The following is a 19,101-nucleotide window of genomic DNA, read 5'->3' as shown; positions in this document are numbered from 1 at the left end:
CGGACCCCCAGGAAAAGCCGCAGGATTGGGCAAGGGAGGCATTTCGCTCCACTCTGACAGAATAAGCAGGTTTTGAGGCTGCTGCCAGGCTTCTTATTGGGACCCCCGCGGAGCGGTTCTCTCCTCCACGCGCTGCACAGTGCGGGGGGGGGGGGGGGGGGCAAACCCCCTGGTGTGATCCCTCAACGCCCAGACCAAATGCAGAGAACTCAGCAAAACGCCGGGCGGCAAGGCTCAAACAGAGGGAGACGAAGAATTAACTTGCTTTGAGAGAGAGAGGGCATGAGATGCAAAAGACCTCATGCCCCATAAAGACCCATCAGAAACGAGTTGGGGAGGAAAGCAGTGTGTGCGCTGAAGGTGCGAGGCTGGAACACACCAGCCAGGCGTCCCCAGAAGGAGGGTAACCAGGTCTGCCAGACCGCTGTGGTGACTGCCAAACCGAAAGTGACCCAGACGTGGCTATATGTGTCATCGTCTCTGCTGGAAATGCGACGGGAGTGAGGGGAAAGGTGCCCAGCGGGTACCGGCCAGGAAAAGGAGGGCCTGAGGATCTAGCAGAGACCTTACAGATCAAAATCGCACTGTCCGGCTCCCTACTTGACAGATGGGGAAACTGAGAACGGTGACTTGGCTCTGGCGACCCAACTCTTCCCCCCGCGGAGGAGGGCTGGCCAGTGCTGGTTGTCAAGATCACTGTTAAGTGCCACCTGGACACAGCACCAGCTTGAGAATGCAGTACCTCCTTTTCTATGCTCTTCACATCCTTCTGATTGCTTCTAGGAGAAAGTGTCAGCTTGGCACGGGTGTGCTTTCAACACGCCCCTGACACTTGCTAGACACCCTTTATCACAAGGAAGCATCATCCTCCAAGCTTTGAGCAGCATCTGGCTAGAATCTCCTACCTTGTTGTGTTTCCTTGTATGTATTTTCATGGTTACCTAATATTTATGGCAAGGGACATTTCCTATTAAAGATGTGATATAAAGTTTCTTCTTTTAAAAATTGTTATTTTGGGGCTTCCCTGGTGGTGCAGTGGTTGAGAGTCGGCCTGCTGATGCAGGGGACACGGGTTCGTGCCCCGGTCTAGGAAAATCCCACATGCCGCGGAGCAACTAAGCCCGTGAACCATGGCCGCTGAGCCTGCGCTTCCGGAGCCTGTGCTCCGCAACGGGAGAGGCCACAACAGTGAGAGGCCCGCGTACCGCAATAAATAAATAAATAAATAAATAAATTTTTAAAAATTAAAAAATAAAAAAAAATAAAAATTGTTATTTTTATGGGAGTGTGTTTCTTTTTCAATTAGTACATAATATGGATAATACAAGGACAGAGCAAAAATCATGAAGGTGGAACATGATGTTTGGGAGGACATTCACACCGTCGGGGAGAGTTCTTGATCCACCCCCTCCCCGGGGAAGGCAGTCAGGGAGGATAGTTCATTCTCAGGCCAGTCGGAGTCTTTGACATCCTCAGGGATGTGCTTTGATCTGCCGCTAAACTAGAAAACTTCACTCCTATTACTTGAGCATTTTTATAGTTACAAATATGAAATGCCCCTTACCATCACATTTTCCCCATAGTGGACACACACCGCAAGCTTTCTCAGCTGAGGCAGGTAGAGTACAGCTCTCCCTACCAGCAACAGTGTAATTTCTACCCTGACATTGGAGAACATGCATCTTGCAGACTGTCAGAGGCAGTATCCTTTTGCTTCTCTCATCTCGAGCACACACATCCAAGGAGGATCTGAAACAAAATTTTTAAGTTACTTTATTTACAAGATTTTCTTTCTTCAAAGCTGAGAATGAGAAGTGAAAGGTGAGGCTCTGGGTTCAGTGCCTCAGATGTTGTCACCTACAGCAAAAAGATGGAACAGAAATGCAAATGCCCCTCATTACTAGGGCCCAACCCCCTCCAATCTTCAAAATGAACATATTTTGCTCTTTATTTACTCACAAGTTTTACAAGCTTAGATATCTAGTGTCAATGTAGTTTCATCTAGAACAGATCAGATACAGCAAATTAGAAGAGAAGGCAATGTCTGCTAGCCACAGATGACAAAGAAGGAGACAGAAAATTAGCAAAGATCAAAACACTCAGAGGAATGGTAGTCAAATGGGACCACTGACTGCAGAAGAAAGTACCTCCTCCCAGGCCAGCAGCCCTGAGAGTTCAGGTCCATATTATAGCATTATCCACAGCTGATGACTGAATCCTCAAGGGAAAATGAACTCTATTTTTCAATGCTATTTTTAGAGTATCTACGTTTACAAAATAGTTTAGAAATATCTCCATAAAATGGGTTACTTTTTTTCATATGCATTGGTGTTAAAATAGTGCCAACTACTTGAAATGTCACTAATAAAAACAACCACATTTCTGAATGCTGATGGGTAAGGAAGCAATTACTGTAGTGAAACCCTAGACAACAAGGCATTTTTGAAGAGTACACAGAATCTATACTTACTTATATATATTTAGCTCTAATGTTTACTTCTCCGACCAAGAGTTAAATTTATTTGGACATTTACATAACAGAAACAAATCCTAGTATTTCTTTTTTATATGTTTATTTAAACTTTAAATAGAAGTACTCAGAACAGCTTAAAGGGCAGAGAACTTACAAGGCCATCTATCTTGTTATCAGTGTCTGATGTTAAAACTCTTACCATATTTATAAAAAGGCTGCAGATAAACTCATTGAATCAGAGAAGTTAGAAAGAGGATGAAAGTGAGTCAAAGTAAACAATGATTAATAGAGAATAAAAGCACAGTCAGAAGATTCTGGGCTGACCATTTCCATTTATGCTATTCAGTTATATGTTCTCCTTCACATGAGAAGTTACTTCTTTTTTTTATAACAAATTTAATCAGTTATACATATACATATGTTCCCATATCCCCTCCCTTTTGCATCTCCCTCTCGCCCTCCCTATCCCACCCCTCCAGGCGGTCACAAAGCACCGAGCTGATCTCCCTGTGCTATGCGGTTGCTTCCCACTAGCTATCTACCTTACGTTTGGTAGTGTATATATGTCCATGCCACTCTTTCACTTTGTCACAGCTTACCATTCCCCCTCCCCATATCCTCAAGTCCATTCTCTAGTAGATATCTGTCTTTATTCCTGTCTTACCCCTATGTTCTTCATGACATTTTTTTTTCTTAAATTCCATATATATGTGTCAGCATACAGTATTTGTTTTTCTCTTTCTGACTGACTTCACTTCGTATGACAGACTCTAGGTCCATCCACCTCATTACAAATAGCTCAATTTCATTTCTTTTTATGGCTGAGTAATATTCCATTGTATATATGTGCCACATCTTCTTTATCCATTCATCCGATGATGGACATTTAGGTTGATTCCAACTCTGGGCTATTGTAAATAGGGCTGCTATGAACATTTTGGTACATGACTCTTTTTTTTTTTCATGACTCTCTTTGAGTTATGGTTTTCTCAGGGTATATGCCCAGTACTGGGATTGCTGGGTCATATGGTAGTTCTATTTTTAGTTTTCTAAGGAACCTCCATACTGTTCTCCATAGTGGCTGTACCAATTCACATTCCCACCAGCAGTGCAAGAGTGTCCCCTTTTTTCCACACCCTCATCAGCATTTATTGTTTCTAGATTTTTTGATGATGGCCATTCTGACTGGTGTGAGATGATATCTCATTGTAGTTTCGATTTGCATTTCTCTAATGAGTAAAGATGTTGAGCATCCTTTCATGTGTTTGTTGGCAGTCTGTATATCTTCTGCGGAGAAATGTCTATTTAGGTCTTCTGCCCATTTTTGGATTGGGTTGTTTGTTTTTTTGTTATTGAGCTGCATGAGCTGCTTATAAATTTTGGAGATTAATCCTTTGTCAGTTGCTTCATTTGCAAATATTTTCTCCCATTCTGAGGGTTGTCTTTTGGTCTTGTTTATGGTTTCCTTTGCTGTGCAAAAGCTTTTAAGTTTCATTAGGTCCCATGTGTTTATTTTTGTCTTTATTTCCATTACTCTAGGAGTTGGGTCAAAAAGGATCTTGCTGTGATTTATATCATAGAGTGTTCTGCCTGTTTTCCTCTAAGAGTTTGATAGTGTCTGGCCTTACATTTAGGTCTTTAATCCATTTTGAGCTTATTTTTGTGTATGGTGTTAGGGAGTGATGTAATCTCATACTTTTACATGTCCGTGTCCAGTTTTCCCAGCACCACTTATTGAAGAGACTGTCCTTTCTCCACTGTCCATTCCTGCCTCCTTTATCAAAGATAAGGTGACCATATGTGCGTGGGTTTATCTCTGGGCTTTCTATCCTGTTCCATTGATCTATCTTTCTGTTTCTGTGCCAGTACCACACTGTCTTGATTACTATAGCTTTGTAGTATAGTCTGAAGTCAGGGAGCCTGATTCCTCCAGCTCCATTTTTCGTTCTCAAGATTGCTTTGGCTATTCGGGGTCTTTTGTGTTTCCATACAAATTGTGAAATTTTTTGTTCTAGTTCTGTGAAAAATGCCAGTGGTAGTTTGATAGGGATTGCATTGAATCTGTAGATTCCTTTGGGTAGTAGAGTCATTTTCACAATATTCATTCTTCCAATCCAGGAGCATGGTATATCTCTCCATCTATTTGTATCATCTTTAATTTCTTTCATCAGTGTCTTATAATTTTCTGCATACAGGTCTTTTGCCTCCTTAGGTAGGTTTATTCCTATATATTTTATTCTTTTTGTTGCAGTGGTAAATGGGAGTGTTTCCTTGATTTCACTTTCAGATTTTTCATCATTAGTATATAGTAATGCCAGAGATTTCTGTGCATTAATTTTGTATCCTGCAACTTTACCAAATTCATTGATTAACTCTAGTAGTTTTCTGGTAGCATCTTTAGGATTCTCTATGTATAGTATCATGTCATCTGCAAACAGTGACAGCTTTACTTCTTCTTTTCCAATTTGGATTCCTTTTATTTCCTTTTCTGCTCTGATTGCTGTGGCTAAAACTTCCAAAACTATGTTGAATAATAGTGGTGAGAGTGGGCAACCTTGTCTTGTTCCTGATCTTAGTGGAAATGGTTTCAGTTTCTCACCATTGAGGACGATGCTGGCTGTGGGTTTGTCATAGATGGCCTTTATTATGTTGAGGAAAGTTCCCTCTATGCCTACTTTCTGCAGGGTTTTTATCATAAATGGGTGTTGAATTTTGTCGAAAGCTTTCTCTGCATCTATTGAGATGATCATATGGTTTTTCTCCTTCAATTTGTTAATATGGTGTATCACGTTGATTGATTTGCGTATATTGAAGAATCCTTGCATTCCTGGAATAAACCCCACTTGATCATGGTGTATGATCCTTTTAATGTGCTGTTGGATTCTGTTTGCTAGTATTTTGTTGAGGATTTTTGCATCTATGTTCATCAGTGATATTGGCCTGTAGTTTTCTTTCTTTGTGACATCCTTGTCTGGTTTTGGTATCAAGGTGATGGTGGCCTCGTAGAATGAGTTTGGGAGTGTTCCTCCCTCTGCTATATTTTGGAAGAGTTTGAGAAGGATAGGTGTTAGCTCTTCTCTAAATGCTTGATAGAATTCGCCTGTGAAGCCATCTGGTCCTGGGCTTTTGTTTGTTGGAAGATTTTTTATCACAGTTTCAATTTCAGTGCCTGTGATTGGTCTATTCATATTTTCTATTTCTTCCTGATTCAGTCTTGGCAGGTTGTGCATTTCTAAGAATTTGTCCATTTCTTCCAGGTTGTCCATTTTATTGGCATAGAGTTGCTTGTAATAATCTCTCATGATCTTTTGTATTTCTGCAGTGTCAGTTGTTACTTCTCCTTTTTCATTTCTAATTCTATTGATTTGAGTCTTCTCCCTTTTTTTCTTGATGAGTCTGGTTAATGGTTTATCAATTTTGTTTATCTTCTCAAAGAACCAGCTTTTAGTTTTATTGATCTTTGCTATCATATCCTTCATTTCTTTTTCATTTATTTCCGTTCTGAGTTTTATGATTTCTTTCCTTCTGCTAACTTTGGGATGTTTTTGTTCTTCTTTCTCTAATTGCTTTAGGTGCAAGGTTAGGTTGTTCATTCGAGATGTTTCCTGTTTCTTAAGGTAGGATTGTATTGCTATAAACTTCCCTCTTAGAACTGCTTTTGCTGCATCCCATAGGTTTTGGGTCGTCGTGTCTCCATTGTCATTTGTTTCTAGGTATTTTTTAATTTCTTTTGATTTCTTCAGTGATCACTTCATTTTTAAGTAGTGTATTCTTTAGCCTCCATGTGTTTGTATTTTTTACAGCTCTTTTCCTGTAATTGATATCTAGTCTCATAGCATTGTGGTCATAAAAGATACCTGATACAATATCAATTTTCTTAAATTTACCAAGGCTTGATTTGTGACCCAACATATGATCTATCCTGGAGACTGTTCCATGAGCACTTGAGAAAAAAGTGTATTCTGTTGTTTTTGGATGGAATGTCCTATAAATATCAATTAAGTCCATCTTGTTTAATGTATCATTTAAAGCTTGTGTTTCCTTATTGATTTTCATTTTGGATGATCTGTCCATTGGTGAAAGTGGGGTGTTAAAGTCCCCTACTATGATTGTGTTACTGTCGATTTCTCCTTTTATGGCTGTTAGTATTCACCTTATGTATTGAGGTGCTCCTATGTTAGGTGCATAAATATTTACAATTGTTATATCTTCTTCTTGGGTCGATCCCTTGATCATTATGTAGTGTCCTTCTTTGTCTCTTCTAATAGTCTTTATTTTAAAGTCTATTTTGTCTGATATGAGAATTGCTACTCCAGCTTTCTTTTGGTTTCCATTTGCATGGAATATCTTTTTCCATCCCCTTACTTTCAGTCTGTATGTGTCTCTAGGTCTGAAGTGGGTCTCTTGTAGACAGCATATATATGGGTCTTGTTTTTGTATCCATTCAGCCAATCTGTGTCTTTTGGTGGGAGCATTTAGTCCATTTACATTTAAGGTAATTATGAATATGTATGTTCCTATTCCCATTTTCTTAATTGTTTTGGGTTCGTTATTGTAGAGCTTTGCCTTCTGCTGTGTTTCTTGCCTAGAGAAGTTCGTTTAGCATTTGTTGTAAAGCTGGTTTGGTGGTGCTGAACTCTCTCAGCTTTTGCTTGTCTGTAAAGGTTTTAATTTCTCCATCAAATCTGAATGAGATCCTTGCTGGGTAGAGTAATCTTGGTTGCAGGTTTTTCCCTTTCATCACTTTAATTATGTCCTGCCACTCCCTTCTGGCTTGTAGAGTTTCTGCTGAGAGATCAGCTGTTATCCTGATGGGGATTCCCTTGCGTGTTATTTGTTTTTTTTCCCTTGCTGCTTTTAATATGATTTCTTTGTGTTTAATTTTTGACAGTTTGATTAATATGTGTCTTGGTGTATTTCTCCTTGGATTTATTCTGTATGGGACTCTCTGTGCCTCCTGGACTTGATTAACTATTTCCTTTCCCATATTAGGGAAGTTTTAAACTATAATCTCTTCAAATATTTTCTCAGTCCCTTTCTTTTTCTCTTCTTCTGGAACCCCTATAATTCGAATGTTGGTGAGTTTAATATTGTCCCAGAGGCCTCTGAGACTGTCCTCTGTTTTTTTCATTCTTTTTTCTTTATTTTGCTCTGCATCAGTTATTTCCACTATTTTATCTTCCACCTCATTTATCCGTTTTTCTGCCTCAGTTATTCTGCTATTGATCCCATCTAGAGTATTTTTCATTTCATTTACTGTGTTTTTAATCGATGCTTGATTCATCTTTAGTTCTTCTAGGTCCTTGTTAACTGTTTCTTGCATTTTGTCTATTCTATTTCCAAGATTTTGGATCTTGGATATAGAATCTTGGATCATCTTTACCATCATTATTCTGAATTCTTTTTCAGGTAGACTGCCTATTACGTCTTCATTTGTTAGGTCTGGTGGGTTTTTATCTTGCTCCTTCTCCTGCTGTGTGTTTTTCTGTCTTCTCATTTTGCTTATGTTACTGTGTTTGGGGTCTCCTTTTTGCAGGCTGCAGGTTCGTAGTTCCCATTGTTTTTGGTGTCTGTCCCTAGTGGCTAAGGTTGGTTTAGTGGGTTGTGTAGGCTTCCTGGTGGAGGGGACTAGTGCCTGTGTTCTGGCAGATGAGGCTGGATCTTGTCTTTCTGGTGGGCAGGTCCACGTTTGGTGGTGTGTTTTGGGGTGTCTGCAGACTTTTTATGATTTTAGGCAGCCTCTCTGCTAATGGGTGGGGTTGTGTTCCTGTCTTACTAGTTGTTTGGCATAGGGTGTCCAGCACTGTAGCTTGCTGGTCGTTGAGTGAAGCTGGGTGCTGGTGTTGAGATGGAGATCTCTGGAAGATTTTCGCCGTTTGATATTATGTGGAGCTGGGAGGTCTCTTGTGGACCAGTGTCCTGAAGTTGGCTCTCCCACCTCAGAGGCACAGCACTGACTCCTGGCTCCTCAATTTGGGATGATTTGTTGTCTATTCATGTATTCCACAGATGCAGGGTACATCAAGTTGATTGTGGAGCTTTAATCCGCTGCTTCTGAGGCTGCTGGGAGAGATCTCCCTTTCTCCAGAAGTTACTTCTTATAAGATACCACCATAGTCATCATTACCCAATATAGGTGTTCAAGGAGATGTGTTTTGGTGATCATATTAATTGAAAGCCAAGTAATTTGCTAATAACTTGTGTTTTGATTCTTAATCTTAAAGATGGTCAGGAAGTCCTGGGGACTGGATATCTTCCGATTGCTTCTCCAGATTTACCCTCCACTCTTCTCCACCCTGCCTGGGAGGCTGACACTTATGGACCACATCAATAGACTTCCTTGTCCTCTAGCTTCAGGGGTGTTTGATCAATGGGGGAGTCCTGCAAGAGATTGGAGGGAGGGTACAATGGGGGTTTTATTCCCCTGGCTTACTGCTGGGGACCTCTGAGGTCCCCAAATGAGGGACTCAACTCTTCCTCGACTAGCGCTCTGTCATCAGGTTTTCATAAGTGCTCCTCTCTCCCACCTTCTGGCTTGGGCATGGAGATACTATAAACCTGAACTGCTACCAGTCCAGGAGTACTGCCCTGTGGCTTGCAGTTTTCTTTACTCTGCCCACATTTCTGTAAATAGTCCCACCAGTAACCTCCTCTTGTCCCAATTTAATCACGCCATCTGTATCCAACATCCAGTAATTACTTCAGATATCTTTCTACAATGGAGTGATTTCAAGTGTGGTGGTGTTCTTAGAATGCAAATCTAGAAATAAACAGATTACAAGAATCAGAAAAGCAGCTGTTTTTGTTTCTCTTGGTATCTTTAAGAGTTTATGTCTCATGGGAATTTCAGCCCTAATCTCCTCAAGCTCTAAATCCTCAGGTGACGGTTTTGTCATTTTGCCCCATTTTATGTAGAGAACAACAAGCAATCTCAAGCAGTCCTTCAGCCTTTCTTACCAGCCAGATTAGAACACTGCCTAATGCCACCAATGGTCAGCCCTGGTGACCCAGGCAAATAACAAGCAGCAAATGGACTGCATTGAAATGCAAAGACCCTTAACCCATGGTAAGTAACACCTTTGAGCTAACAGAGACTAGCATCTAAGAAATCATCCCATCTATTTTTTTAAATATTATTTTTTAACTTTTTATTTTATATTAGAATATAGTTTATTAACAATGTTGTGTTAGTTTCAGGTGTACAGCAAAGTGATTCAGTTATACATATACATGTATTTATTCTTCTTCAAATTCTTTTCCCATTTAGGTTGTTACATAATACTGAGCAGAGTTCCCTGTGCTATACAGAATGTCCTTGTTGGTTACCTATTTTAAATATAGCAGTGTGTACATGTCAATCCCAAACTCCCTCACTACCCTTCCTCTGCACCCTTCCCCCCCGTAACCATAAGTTCGTTCTCTAAGTCGGTGAGGCTGTTTCTATTTTGTAAATAAGTTCATTTGTATCAAATTTTTTTTAGATTCCGCATATAAGAGATATCATACGATATTTGTCTTTCTCTGTCTGACTGACTTCAGTTAGTATGACAATCTCTAGGTCCATCCATGTTGCTTCAAATGGCATTAAGAAATCATCCCATCTATTTTAAATAAAATAAAACAGAGAAGAAGACAGAGCTTACCCACATTCATAAGGCATTTTACAAACACATCTTGAATTCTGCAGTTTCTCCCAGCGCTGACATTCAGGCGCTTCCGGTGCCAAAGGGGCATCTAAAAGAAGACAATAATGGAGAGGCGATCATTAGGTGAAAAGCTTCTTCATAGAAAACAAGGTATTATTTTAATTGTTGAACCAGACTCTGTAATATTCTCAACTGCAACAAGTTTGTACAGTAAAAAATAAAGCTATAAAGCATTTTACAAGAGCTTCAGCATTCCTAGGGCCACCCAATTTTATTGGTCATAATAGCTACCATTTCTTGACCATTTACTCTTGGCCCTGGCCTTTTTATATATTGTGATATTTAATCCCCTTAATAAATGCCCGTTTAAGAGATGAGGAAACTAAGAGATAGAAAAGTTAGGAAATTCATGCTAGTTAACAAAATGGCCAAGACAGGATTGAAGTCCATGTTTGTCTGAATTGAAGGCCCATAGAGTAGGCTCCCTTTCATCAAGTACATGGGGGGTTAAAAGTTGTTTGTTATGTGGACACATTTTGCCCACTGTGCCTATAATGAGGCAGAAAGCATACCATCACTTGACCAATACAAGAAGAACTCTCAGTATCTCAAGGACAACTATAATAACCTCTTACATGTAAATGTCCAAGTGGTCTCCCCTCAACAGTGACTAAATGTCTGGAGGTACTTACATTAATAAAATCCTTTCCTTTATTTTATGTTTCCTACAAACTGATAGAAAGCCAATCATCATTCCAGTTTTGACAGGAAAACACTTTGGTCCAACTTACAAGAGCATAATTTGCCACGGCCTAGTCTATGCTTGCCTACAACGTGAACAGTCTACACCACCCTGCAATTTCCACCTCCTGCCAGCTTCATTACAATGGAATTCAGTGGCATATACTTTTGCATCATAAAACTAGCTACCTGTTGAATATATCTATAAAGGCCATTTGTCTGAAGGATGTGTTTTTATGGGTGCACAAACTATGGAATACTTCCTTACTTTGGAAAACATAAGAGCTTTAGACATGACAGGAAAATCTCATGAACAAGGAAGGCATAAACTTGTAAAAATGGTAGCAAGGTGAAGTATGCCTGCCGTGTCCAGCAAGGTCTCTAGCAAGTACTATTCTTTAAACATTTTTCTTTGAAATGGTATTGTCTTTTTTCTTTATACAGCAGGTTCTTGTTAGTCATCAATTTTATACACATCAGTGTATACATGTCAATTCCAATCGCCCAATTTGAAATGGTATTATCTTAAATGCAACGTAGTATCCTGAATTGGATCCTAGACCATGAAAAGGATATCGGTGGAAAAACTGGTGACGTATGAATACAGTCTGTAGGGTAGTCAATAGTATGATACTATTTAATATTAATGTCTTGGTTTTGACCAACTAAATTTTGTCAAGGTATGTAAGGTGTTAATATTATGGGAAGATGGGTAAAGGGTATATGGAAACTATACTTGCAAATTTTCTGAAATCCTAAGTAATTCCAAAATAAAATATTTTAATGGTATTATCTAGATCAATGCTGCTCAACCAGGGGCAAATGTTTGCTCCCCAGGGGACATTTGGCAATGACTACAGACATTTTTGGTTGTCACCCCTGTGAGACGCTACTGGCATCTAGCGAGCAGAGACCAGGGATTCCGCCAAACATCTGATAAGGCACAGGACAGGCTCCCACAACAAAGAATCATCAGGGCTCAAATTCCAGTAGTGCTGGGGTTGGGAAAGTCTGATCTAAATAGACGAAAACTGAAGCTCATTGATTAAGCCATGTACATTATTTCTGCATTATTATTAGCAGTTTATTTGCTAACCGTTCATAAGGATAGAATTTCAGAATTTAAATGTTTTCTAAAAGTTATTATAATTTCTTTGTGGAAAATCACTTGTAGAATTACCTAGACCAAAGACTTTTGCATTTAAAAAGAATATAGCTTTGTTATCTTCATGGCTTGACTAACCAAGTAAACAAACTCTTAGAACCCGCCTACAGTATGTACGTTTACTATTTTAAAATCAAATATCTTCACATCAAGACTAAGTACTGATGTGGGTATGGATAAATAATGGGCTAGTGTTTAATGGATACAGAGTTTCAGTTTGGGGAGATGGAAGAGCTCTGGAGACGGATGACAGTGATGGTTGAACAATAATGAGAATGTACTTAATGCTACTGAATTGCACATTTTTTAATGGTTAAAATGGTAAATTGTATGTTGTGTATATTTTACCACAATATAAAAAAGACTAAATACTTGTACCTCAGGTATTTTAAAACTCTGGAGGCTGACAAACCTGGAACTTTTGGTTTGTTATAGGCTTATCTTAGGGATGGTTATTATTGTTATCTAAGTCTTCTGGAAAAACACACAGGTCTGAAAAACATCCTTAATTAAAACCTTAATAGGATTTGCTACTGAGTGGGAGAAAATTCATACCAAATGTGTTATAAAGTGACTGAAAAAGACATTTCAGAAAAAAACAAGTATATAAAGTATATAATCTCATTTGGAAGAAAAGAGCAACCTCATCAACTGTACATTGTTCTCCTTAATTTTAGCATTATTGGTACAGGTCCATTACATTATCCCAAATAAACTCATAGTTATACTTCAGTGCATGTAGAAAACAAAGCAGCTGTCTCTGCTCTGACAGCTACGGAACATGTGAGAACAGGCAGGACAGCCATTCCACTGGACACGCAGCCCTCCCATTCTGTCCTCTGTGATCTATTTAACACAATCAGTCACAGCCTGCTCTCTTTTCAATTGTGAAGATCTAATTCACCTAATATTACTACTCATGGAATCAACTACTTCATCTTCACCATAGAAGACAAATTTCAGCATCGAATTAAAAATTATATACTCAAGAAATAAGAATATCATATAAAATAGAATGCAAGTGCGATTTTCTTCTTTCTTGTTTTTAGTTGTTACAAACATAATATTTTCCATTTATTAAAAAAAATGTAAAGAAAGAGGAGGTTATTTTGAAAACAAATCTATCCCATTTTAAGTATCTCTAAAAGAAATAGTTTGGCTTTCTAAATATTTTCCTGCTTTAGCTTCTTAAAAGACCATTTTATACCAATGGACTTATTTACAAAACAGAAATAGAGTCACAGATGTAGAAAACAAACTTATGGTTATCAGGGGGAAAGGGGGGAGAGAAATAAATTGGGAGATTGGGATTGACATATACACACTACTATGTATAAGATAGATAACTAATAAGGACCTACTGTACAGCCCCGGGAACTCTATTCAATACTCTGTAATGGCTTATATGGGAAAAAGAATCCAAAAAAGAGTGGATATATGTATATGTATAACTGATTCACTTTTCTGTACACCTGAAACTAACACAACATTGTAAATCAACTATACTCTAATAAAAATTTTTAAAAAACTATTTTAATTTGCCATGTGTTCAAAATACTGGATATTTGGATTTCTACCGATAAGAACAACTTCACAAACCACAATACCTTTCCTTCAATAACTCTGCTTTGCAGGGTTATATGTAAGTGCTTTTAAATTTTCAATTTCAATAGCGCTAATAAACTCTAAGAGCCCAAAAATGAAACATACAGAATTTTATATAAATTATGATCTCAACTCTGTACTTCATAAAAGTACATTTTTAAAAATCAGGAGGAAACCAGTAATCAGCTTTTAGAAATTCTTCATTTTCTTGGCACCTTAACAAATATAAAGCTAATCTTTGATATGAAGGATTTAAGTTAAAATTTCAGAATCACCAGGGCTATTCTTGCCTTTCCTTGAATTCTGTGAGTCTATCTGTGCCATGTGCAAAAAAGTCTGTCACCCACTCTATGAGCTGACCTCCTTCTTGTAGAAGGGCAGGGATGGAGGGAATGACTCCATTATGGAGGTTCAGTGCCTTGAGGAACTGCCGCAAGGACTCTCATTCCCTGAGTGTATGTGTCCTTGGACAGACCCAAGAGCCACTCACCTTTCTGCACACACTGGGCGTTCTTCATCTCAGGGCTCCACTTAAGGCTGGATCCGCAGAGAAATGTCGAAGGACCTTCTAATGACCTGCCACCTGAACAGGAAAAGGTCACCTTCTCACCAATGGTGTAGAAAGGTTTGTGGGGATGACTCTGTATGCCATCCATCAGTGCAGGTAGAACACAGGCAATTTCTAAAGAGAAAAGAGAGAAGAATACAAGGGTCACTGCTTTCCTAAACCATCTTTTAAAAAAAAAGTGACAGCCTTGAATGGTGCTGATACACTTGTTCTGCTTTTTCTAATTAGAGGACAAGGAGGAAGAGGTGAGTTCACTCTTAGGATGCCCTGAAAGACATATCCCAACATGCCTGGCATGTTAATGACATGAATGACTGAAGGCCAAAACAGTTCCCACTCTCTCACTCCTGCCCTCAAAGCCATGTGACAACTTAAAATGAATAAGCCTTTTGGAGTCCTGAAGTCCAGCCTGCTGTTAAAACCAGATTTTTACAGCTGCTACTTCTTGTCTGGTGAAGTCCCACCAGAAATTTCCCAAGAGCTGTGTTCATTTGCATATCATTAGCATGTACCCAATTAGATATTTTGCTATCTGAAATCTTTAAAGAACCACCTTTAACCTTGCAACCATAAAAGTGTTAAATCATTTTTGGTTTCCCAGTTCTATCTTTTCTTATTCCATTACATTCATTAGCTCAAATCTTCTGCTTGAAAAAAACAAGGAGAAAAGTGAGAAACATGCATAGTCATGGAAAGCGAGTCAGAATTCATAATTAAAAAAAAAAATCTTGCCAATCTCTCTAGTGGACTTTGGACAATATTCTACAAAGTACTGTTTTATTTCTGCACCATTTTAATCAGAAAATCCATTCATTCATTCAAAATCAGCATTTATTGTCTATATTTTGCCAAATATGCTGTGTGCTACTAGGGACACAAAACACTAGTCACGTAATCTGCCTTCAAAAAGCTAATAATTTAGCATCAGATTTGTTTATTTCTGGCCATGACACATTTGCTTGTTTCACACTAATGCTCCCACTAAGACAAATAGAAAGGCTGTACAAAGTTAAAAGAAAAAGTATTTCTGAGAGCAATAGACAACAATCAGACTAATGGAAATTTGAAGGCCCAAGACTCTAGAAAAAGGGAAGTCTAAAGTAGTGATTACAACATTTGGTAATGCTTTTGTCCTTTTGTTATTTGTAAATTTGAAAAAAAAGGATTTTTTTTAATGTGCTGAAGGGCTGCTAAACTAAGGAGAAAGCTGCAACTCAGAGGCTGAATAGCTGCATAGTTTTTAGCAGTCTCACAGGGCTAGGAGACCAAAAATTAGAGTCCAGTCCTGTTACAAAGGAGGAGGTTCAGTAGAAATCCCATACTTTCCCTTATGATCCTTTAATGGATACAACCTAAGATAAAGGTAAACCAGACATAAACAAGCCTTGTCCTTGCCAGAAACAAACCTAAGTCTTTTCTAGAGGAAGATAACATCATCCATATGTATTTTTTTTTTTACATATAAATCTGGCATTCAACCAAAACTAATCTAACATTCAAAAATACAGTAGAGGGGGGCTTCCCTGGTGGCACAGTGGTTGAGAGTCCGCCTGCTGATGCAGGGGACACGGGTTCGTGCCCCAGTCTGGGAAGATCCCACATGCCGCGGAGCGGCTGGGCCCGTGAGCCATGGCTGCTGAGCCTGCGCGTCCGGAGCCTGTGCTCCGCAATAGGAGAGGCCACAACAGTGAGAGGCCCGCGTACTGAAAAATAAAAAAAATTAAAAATAAAGTAGAAACATCTACAGCAGATCCAGATGATGGAGTTAACAGACATGGACCATGAAATAACTATGATTAATATGTTGGAAAAATGAAATTAGAAGATGGAGAATATCAACAGAGAATTAGAAAGTATAGAAAAGTAGACAAATGGAATATCTAGAATTGAAAAATGAAATTAAGAACTCAGCAGATGGGCTTCCCTGGTGGCACAGTGGTTAAGAATCCGCCTGCCAATGCAGGGGACACGGACTCGAACCGTGGTCCAGGAAGATCCCACATGCCGTGGAGCAACTAAACCCGTGCACCACAACTACTGAGCCTGCGCTCTAGAGCCTGCGAGCCACAACTACTGAGCCCATGTGCCACACTACTGAAACCCACATGCCTAGAGCCCATGCTCCGCAACAAGAGAAGCCACCACAATGAGAAGCCCGCTCAAGGAAGAGTAGCCCCCGCTTGCTGCAGTTAGAGAAAGCCCGCACACAACAATGAAGACCCAACGCAGCCAAAGAGAAACAAATAAAATAAATAAATTAAAAAAAAAAATGAACTCAGTAGAGTTCTTGAAAGCAGATTGTCACAACTGTACAGAGAATTAATAAACTGGAATATAGATCAATAGAAAATATTTAAAATGAAACAGAGAGAGAAAAATTGATGTAAAACGAAGAAATGTAGGGAATTCCCTGGCAATCCAGTGGTTAGGACTCGGCACTTTCACTGTCTTGGGCCTGGGTTTGATCCCTGGTTGGGGAACTAAAATTCTGCAAGACACAGGGCAGGGCAAAAAAAACAAAACAAAACAAAGAAATATATATATATATATATATATATATATATATATATGTGTGTGTGTGTGTGTGTGTATATATATACACACACACGTATGTATATGTATATACATTCTAAAAAATGTATAATTTGTGTCTCATGAGGAGAAGTGAGCAAGAATGAGACAGAGCAATATTTGAGGACAAAGGTGAAGAATTTTCTAAAACTGACAAAAGACATTAAAGCATAGGTTCAAGAGTGCTTTGAAGATCAACCAGGACAAAGACAAAGAAAATCACACCTAGGCACATCAGAGTAGAGTTGCTTCTGGAAAAGAAAAAAAAAAAAAAAAAGTCTTAAAAGCAGCCAGACCAAAAAAATACGATTTCCAAAGGAGAAACAATAAACTTGAAAGTTGACTTCTCACTAAAAAACAATGAAGTCAGAAGGCAATGTAATAAAATCTTTAAAGGTTTTAAAGAAAATAACTGCTAACTTAGAATTCCTTATCCAGTAAAACTATCCTTCAAAAGTGAAGATAAAATAAAAACGTTTTAGATGAACAAATACTGGGACAACTTTTCACCAGTAGATACACAATAAAGAAAAAGAAGCTCTTCAAGCAGAAGTATCTTATTAATCTTTTCAAAGAACTAAATTTTGGCTTTAATACACTTAGCTAGGGAATATTTATATTCTATTTCAGCAATATTGATAGTTTATTTCTTCCCAAGGACTCTAGGGCAGAGAGACAGAAAGACAGACAGAAACAGAGAGAACAAGAGGAGACCTTACAAATCAGTAAGAAAAAGACTAACAAACCAACAGAAAAAATGCCCAAAAGATTAGACAGCCACTTCACCAAAAATGTATCCAAATACCCAATAAATATATGAAAACAGGCTTAACATCATTAGTCATCTGAAGAAATACAAATTTAAAAATACAAATTAAAAATAAGATATTGCTACACACTCACCAGTATAGCTAAAAAAAAAATTTAAGATAGACAATATCAAGTGTAGGTGAGGATACAGAACAATCTTGACTTCTCAGATTCTGTCTGGGATGTATATTGGTACAACCACTTGGAAGACTGATAGCTTCTACTAACTCTAAATGTATGTATACCTGACAACTCAGAACTTTTACTAATATGTATGTACTCAAGAGAATAAAATGTACTTGTGTGCACTAGGACTTTCCTTACATAGCCTAGACCAACTGATATAGGACAAATACATCCCTGTAGCTCTGTCTATCCATTTGCTGAAGAATCTTATATTGTAATACAGCTGAGATAGAAACCAGAAAATAGCGTTAGGGTGATACAACATGCAGAAGCACTTACTCAGATGCCTACATCTAAACAAAATAGGATCAAAAGCATTTAAGGAAGTAGATGGTGCTAAATTCCTGGTGGTTAAACTCTTAAGAATATCCTGATGGTCTTTACCAGAACTGAGCTCCCTGACCTATTCTAATTTGCACCAGAAACTTTAAAATTGCAATAAAATGTGCCTCACCTAACAGGAGCACTAGCAACTAGAGAAAGCTGAGGGGTTTTTCAAGATATTCCTGAAATTTGGACAGGATTATATAAGCCTTTCAGGAAAAGGAGATCAAGACATGGGCATATGGTAAGCGGTTATTTATCCTGATTTACTCCTTTCCACACTATTCTTTCATTTTAAATTATATACTATAATCAAGGCCACTCACTCTGACAATGCATTTTCCCAACAAGCCACTGTAAATTTTCTCCACATCTGGCAACAGGGTCTCCAACAAGAGAGTATCCTTCATTGCAAGTATACACTATGTTTTTCCCAACAGGAAACATGGCACCTTCATCCTAAACAGAAATAAAAGATGGAGAAAGGAAGAATATCTCTTTTGCATTAACAAAAGGTTTCTTTAGATATATTCAGCCTATAAATCATGACTTCTTTAATCATCAGGCAATCTACATTCAAATAACTCATTTTGAAAATTGTCTGTAAAATTATTTTTTCCTGTAGAGTCCTTGCCAACAACACCGGTACCACCATTAATTGAAATAAAGCTATTAATGCCACTGTACTGTAATTTATTGAAAGCTCCCCAAAACCAAGCATTATACTAAAATTACTTTAGTGGACACTGCTCAAGTAACTTCTATTATACTTTCAGGAAAGCATCGGATTTTGGAAATGTCTTTGTCAGTCAACTCTTCCTAGTGAGGTGTTATGGGCTGTCCATTGGCAATACTGCCCAATAAATGTCATTATGAACAGGCAGAAATGTTCAAATGTCCTATTAACATGTTCATGAAAGTTTGAGGTTCCCACTGATGACTTTCAGGGGAAGCATGATGTTGATCTTCACCCACTACCCTCCCCAGCCCCATCCTGTAAGGGAAGAGATGC

General features: G+C 38.5%; 1 protein-coding gene across 1 annotated transcript in view; it reads right to left on the bottom strand.

The window, feature by feature from the left end:
• Positions 1-19,101, bottom strand: part of C7 (complement C7) — a 57,668-nt gene that overhangs the window by 330 nt on the left and 38,237 nt on the right. The window contains exons 14-17 of the mRNA XM_060094320.1: positions 18,416-18,548; positions 14,121-14,312; positions 10,117-10,207; positions 1,565-1,749 (exon numbers count right to left, since the gene is read on the bottom strand). Coding sequence (XP_059950303.1) covers positions 1,565-1,749; positions 10,117-10,207; positions 14,121-14,312; positions 18,416-18,548 — 601 coding nt within the window. The remainder of the gene's footprint in view (positions 1-1,564; positions 1,750-10,116; positions 10,208-14,120; positions 14,313-18,415; positions 18,549-19,101) is intronic.

This window comes from Mesoplodon densirostris, chromosome 3 (genome assembly GCF_025265405.1).
Source record: "Mesoplodon densirostris isolate mMesDen1 chromosome 3, mMesDen1 primary haplotype, whole genome shotgun sequence".
Taxonomy (NCBI): Eukaryota; Metazoa; Chordata; class Mammalia; order Artiodactyla; family Ziphiidae; genus Mesoplodon; species Mesoplodon densirostris.
The sequence above is the reverse complement of the archived record's forward strand: the minus strand, read 5'-3'. Positions and strand labels throughout refer to the sequence as shown.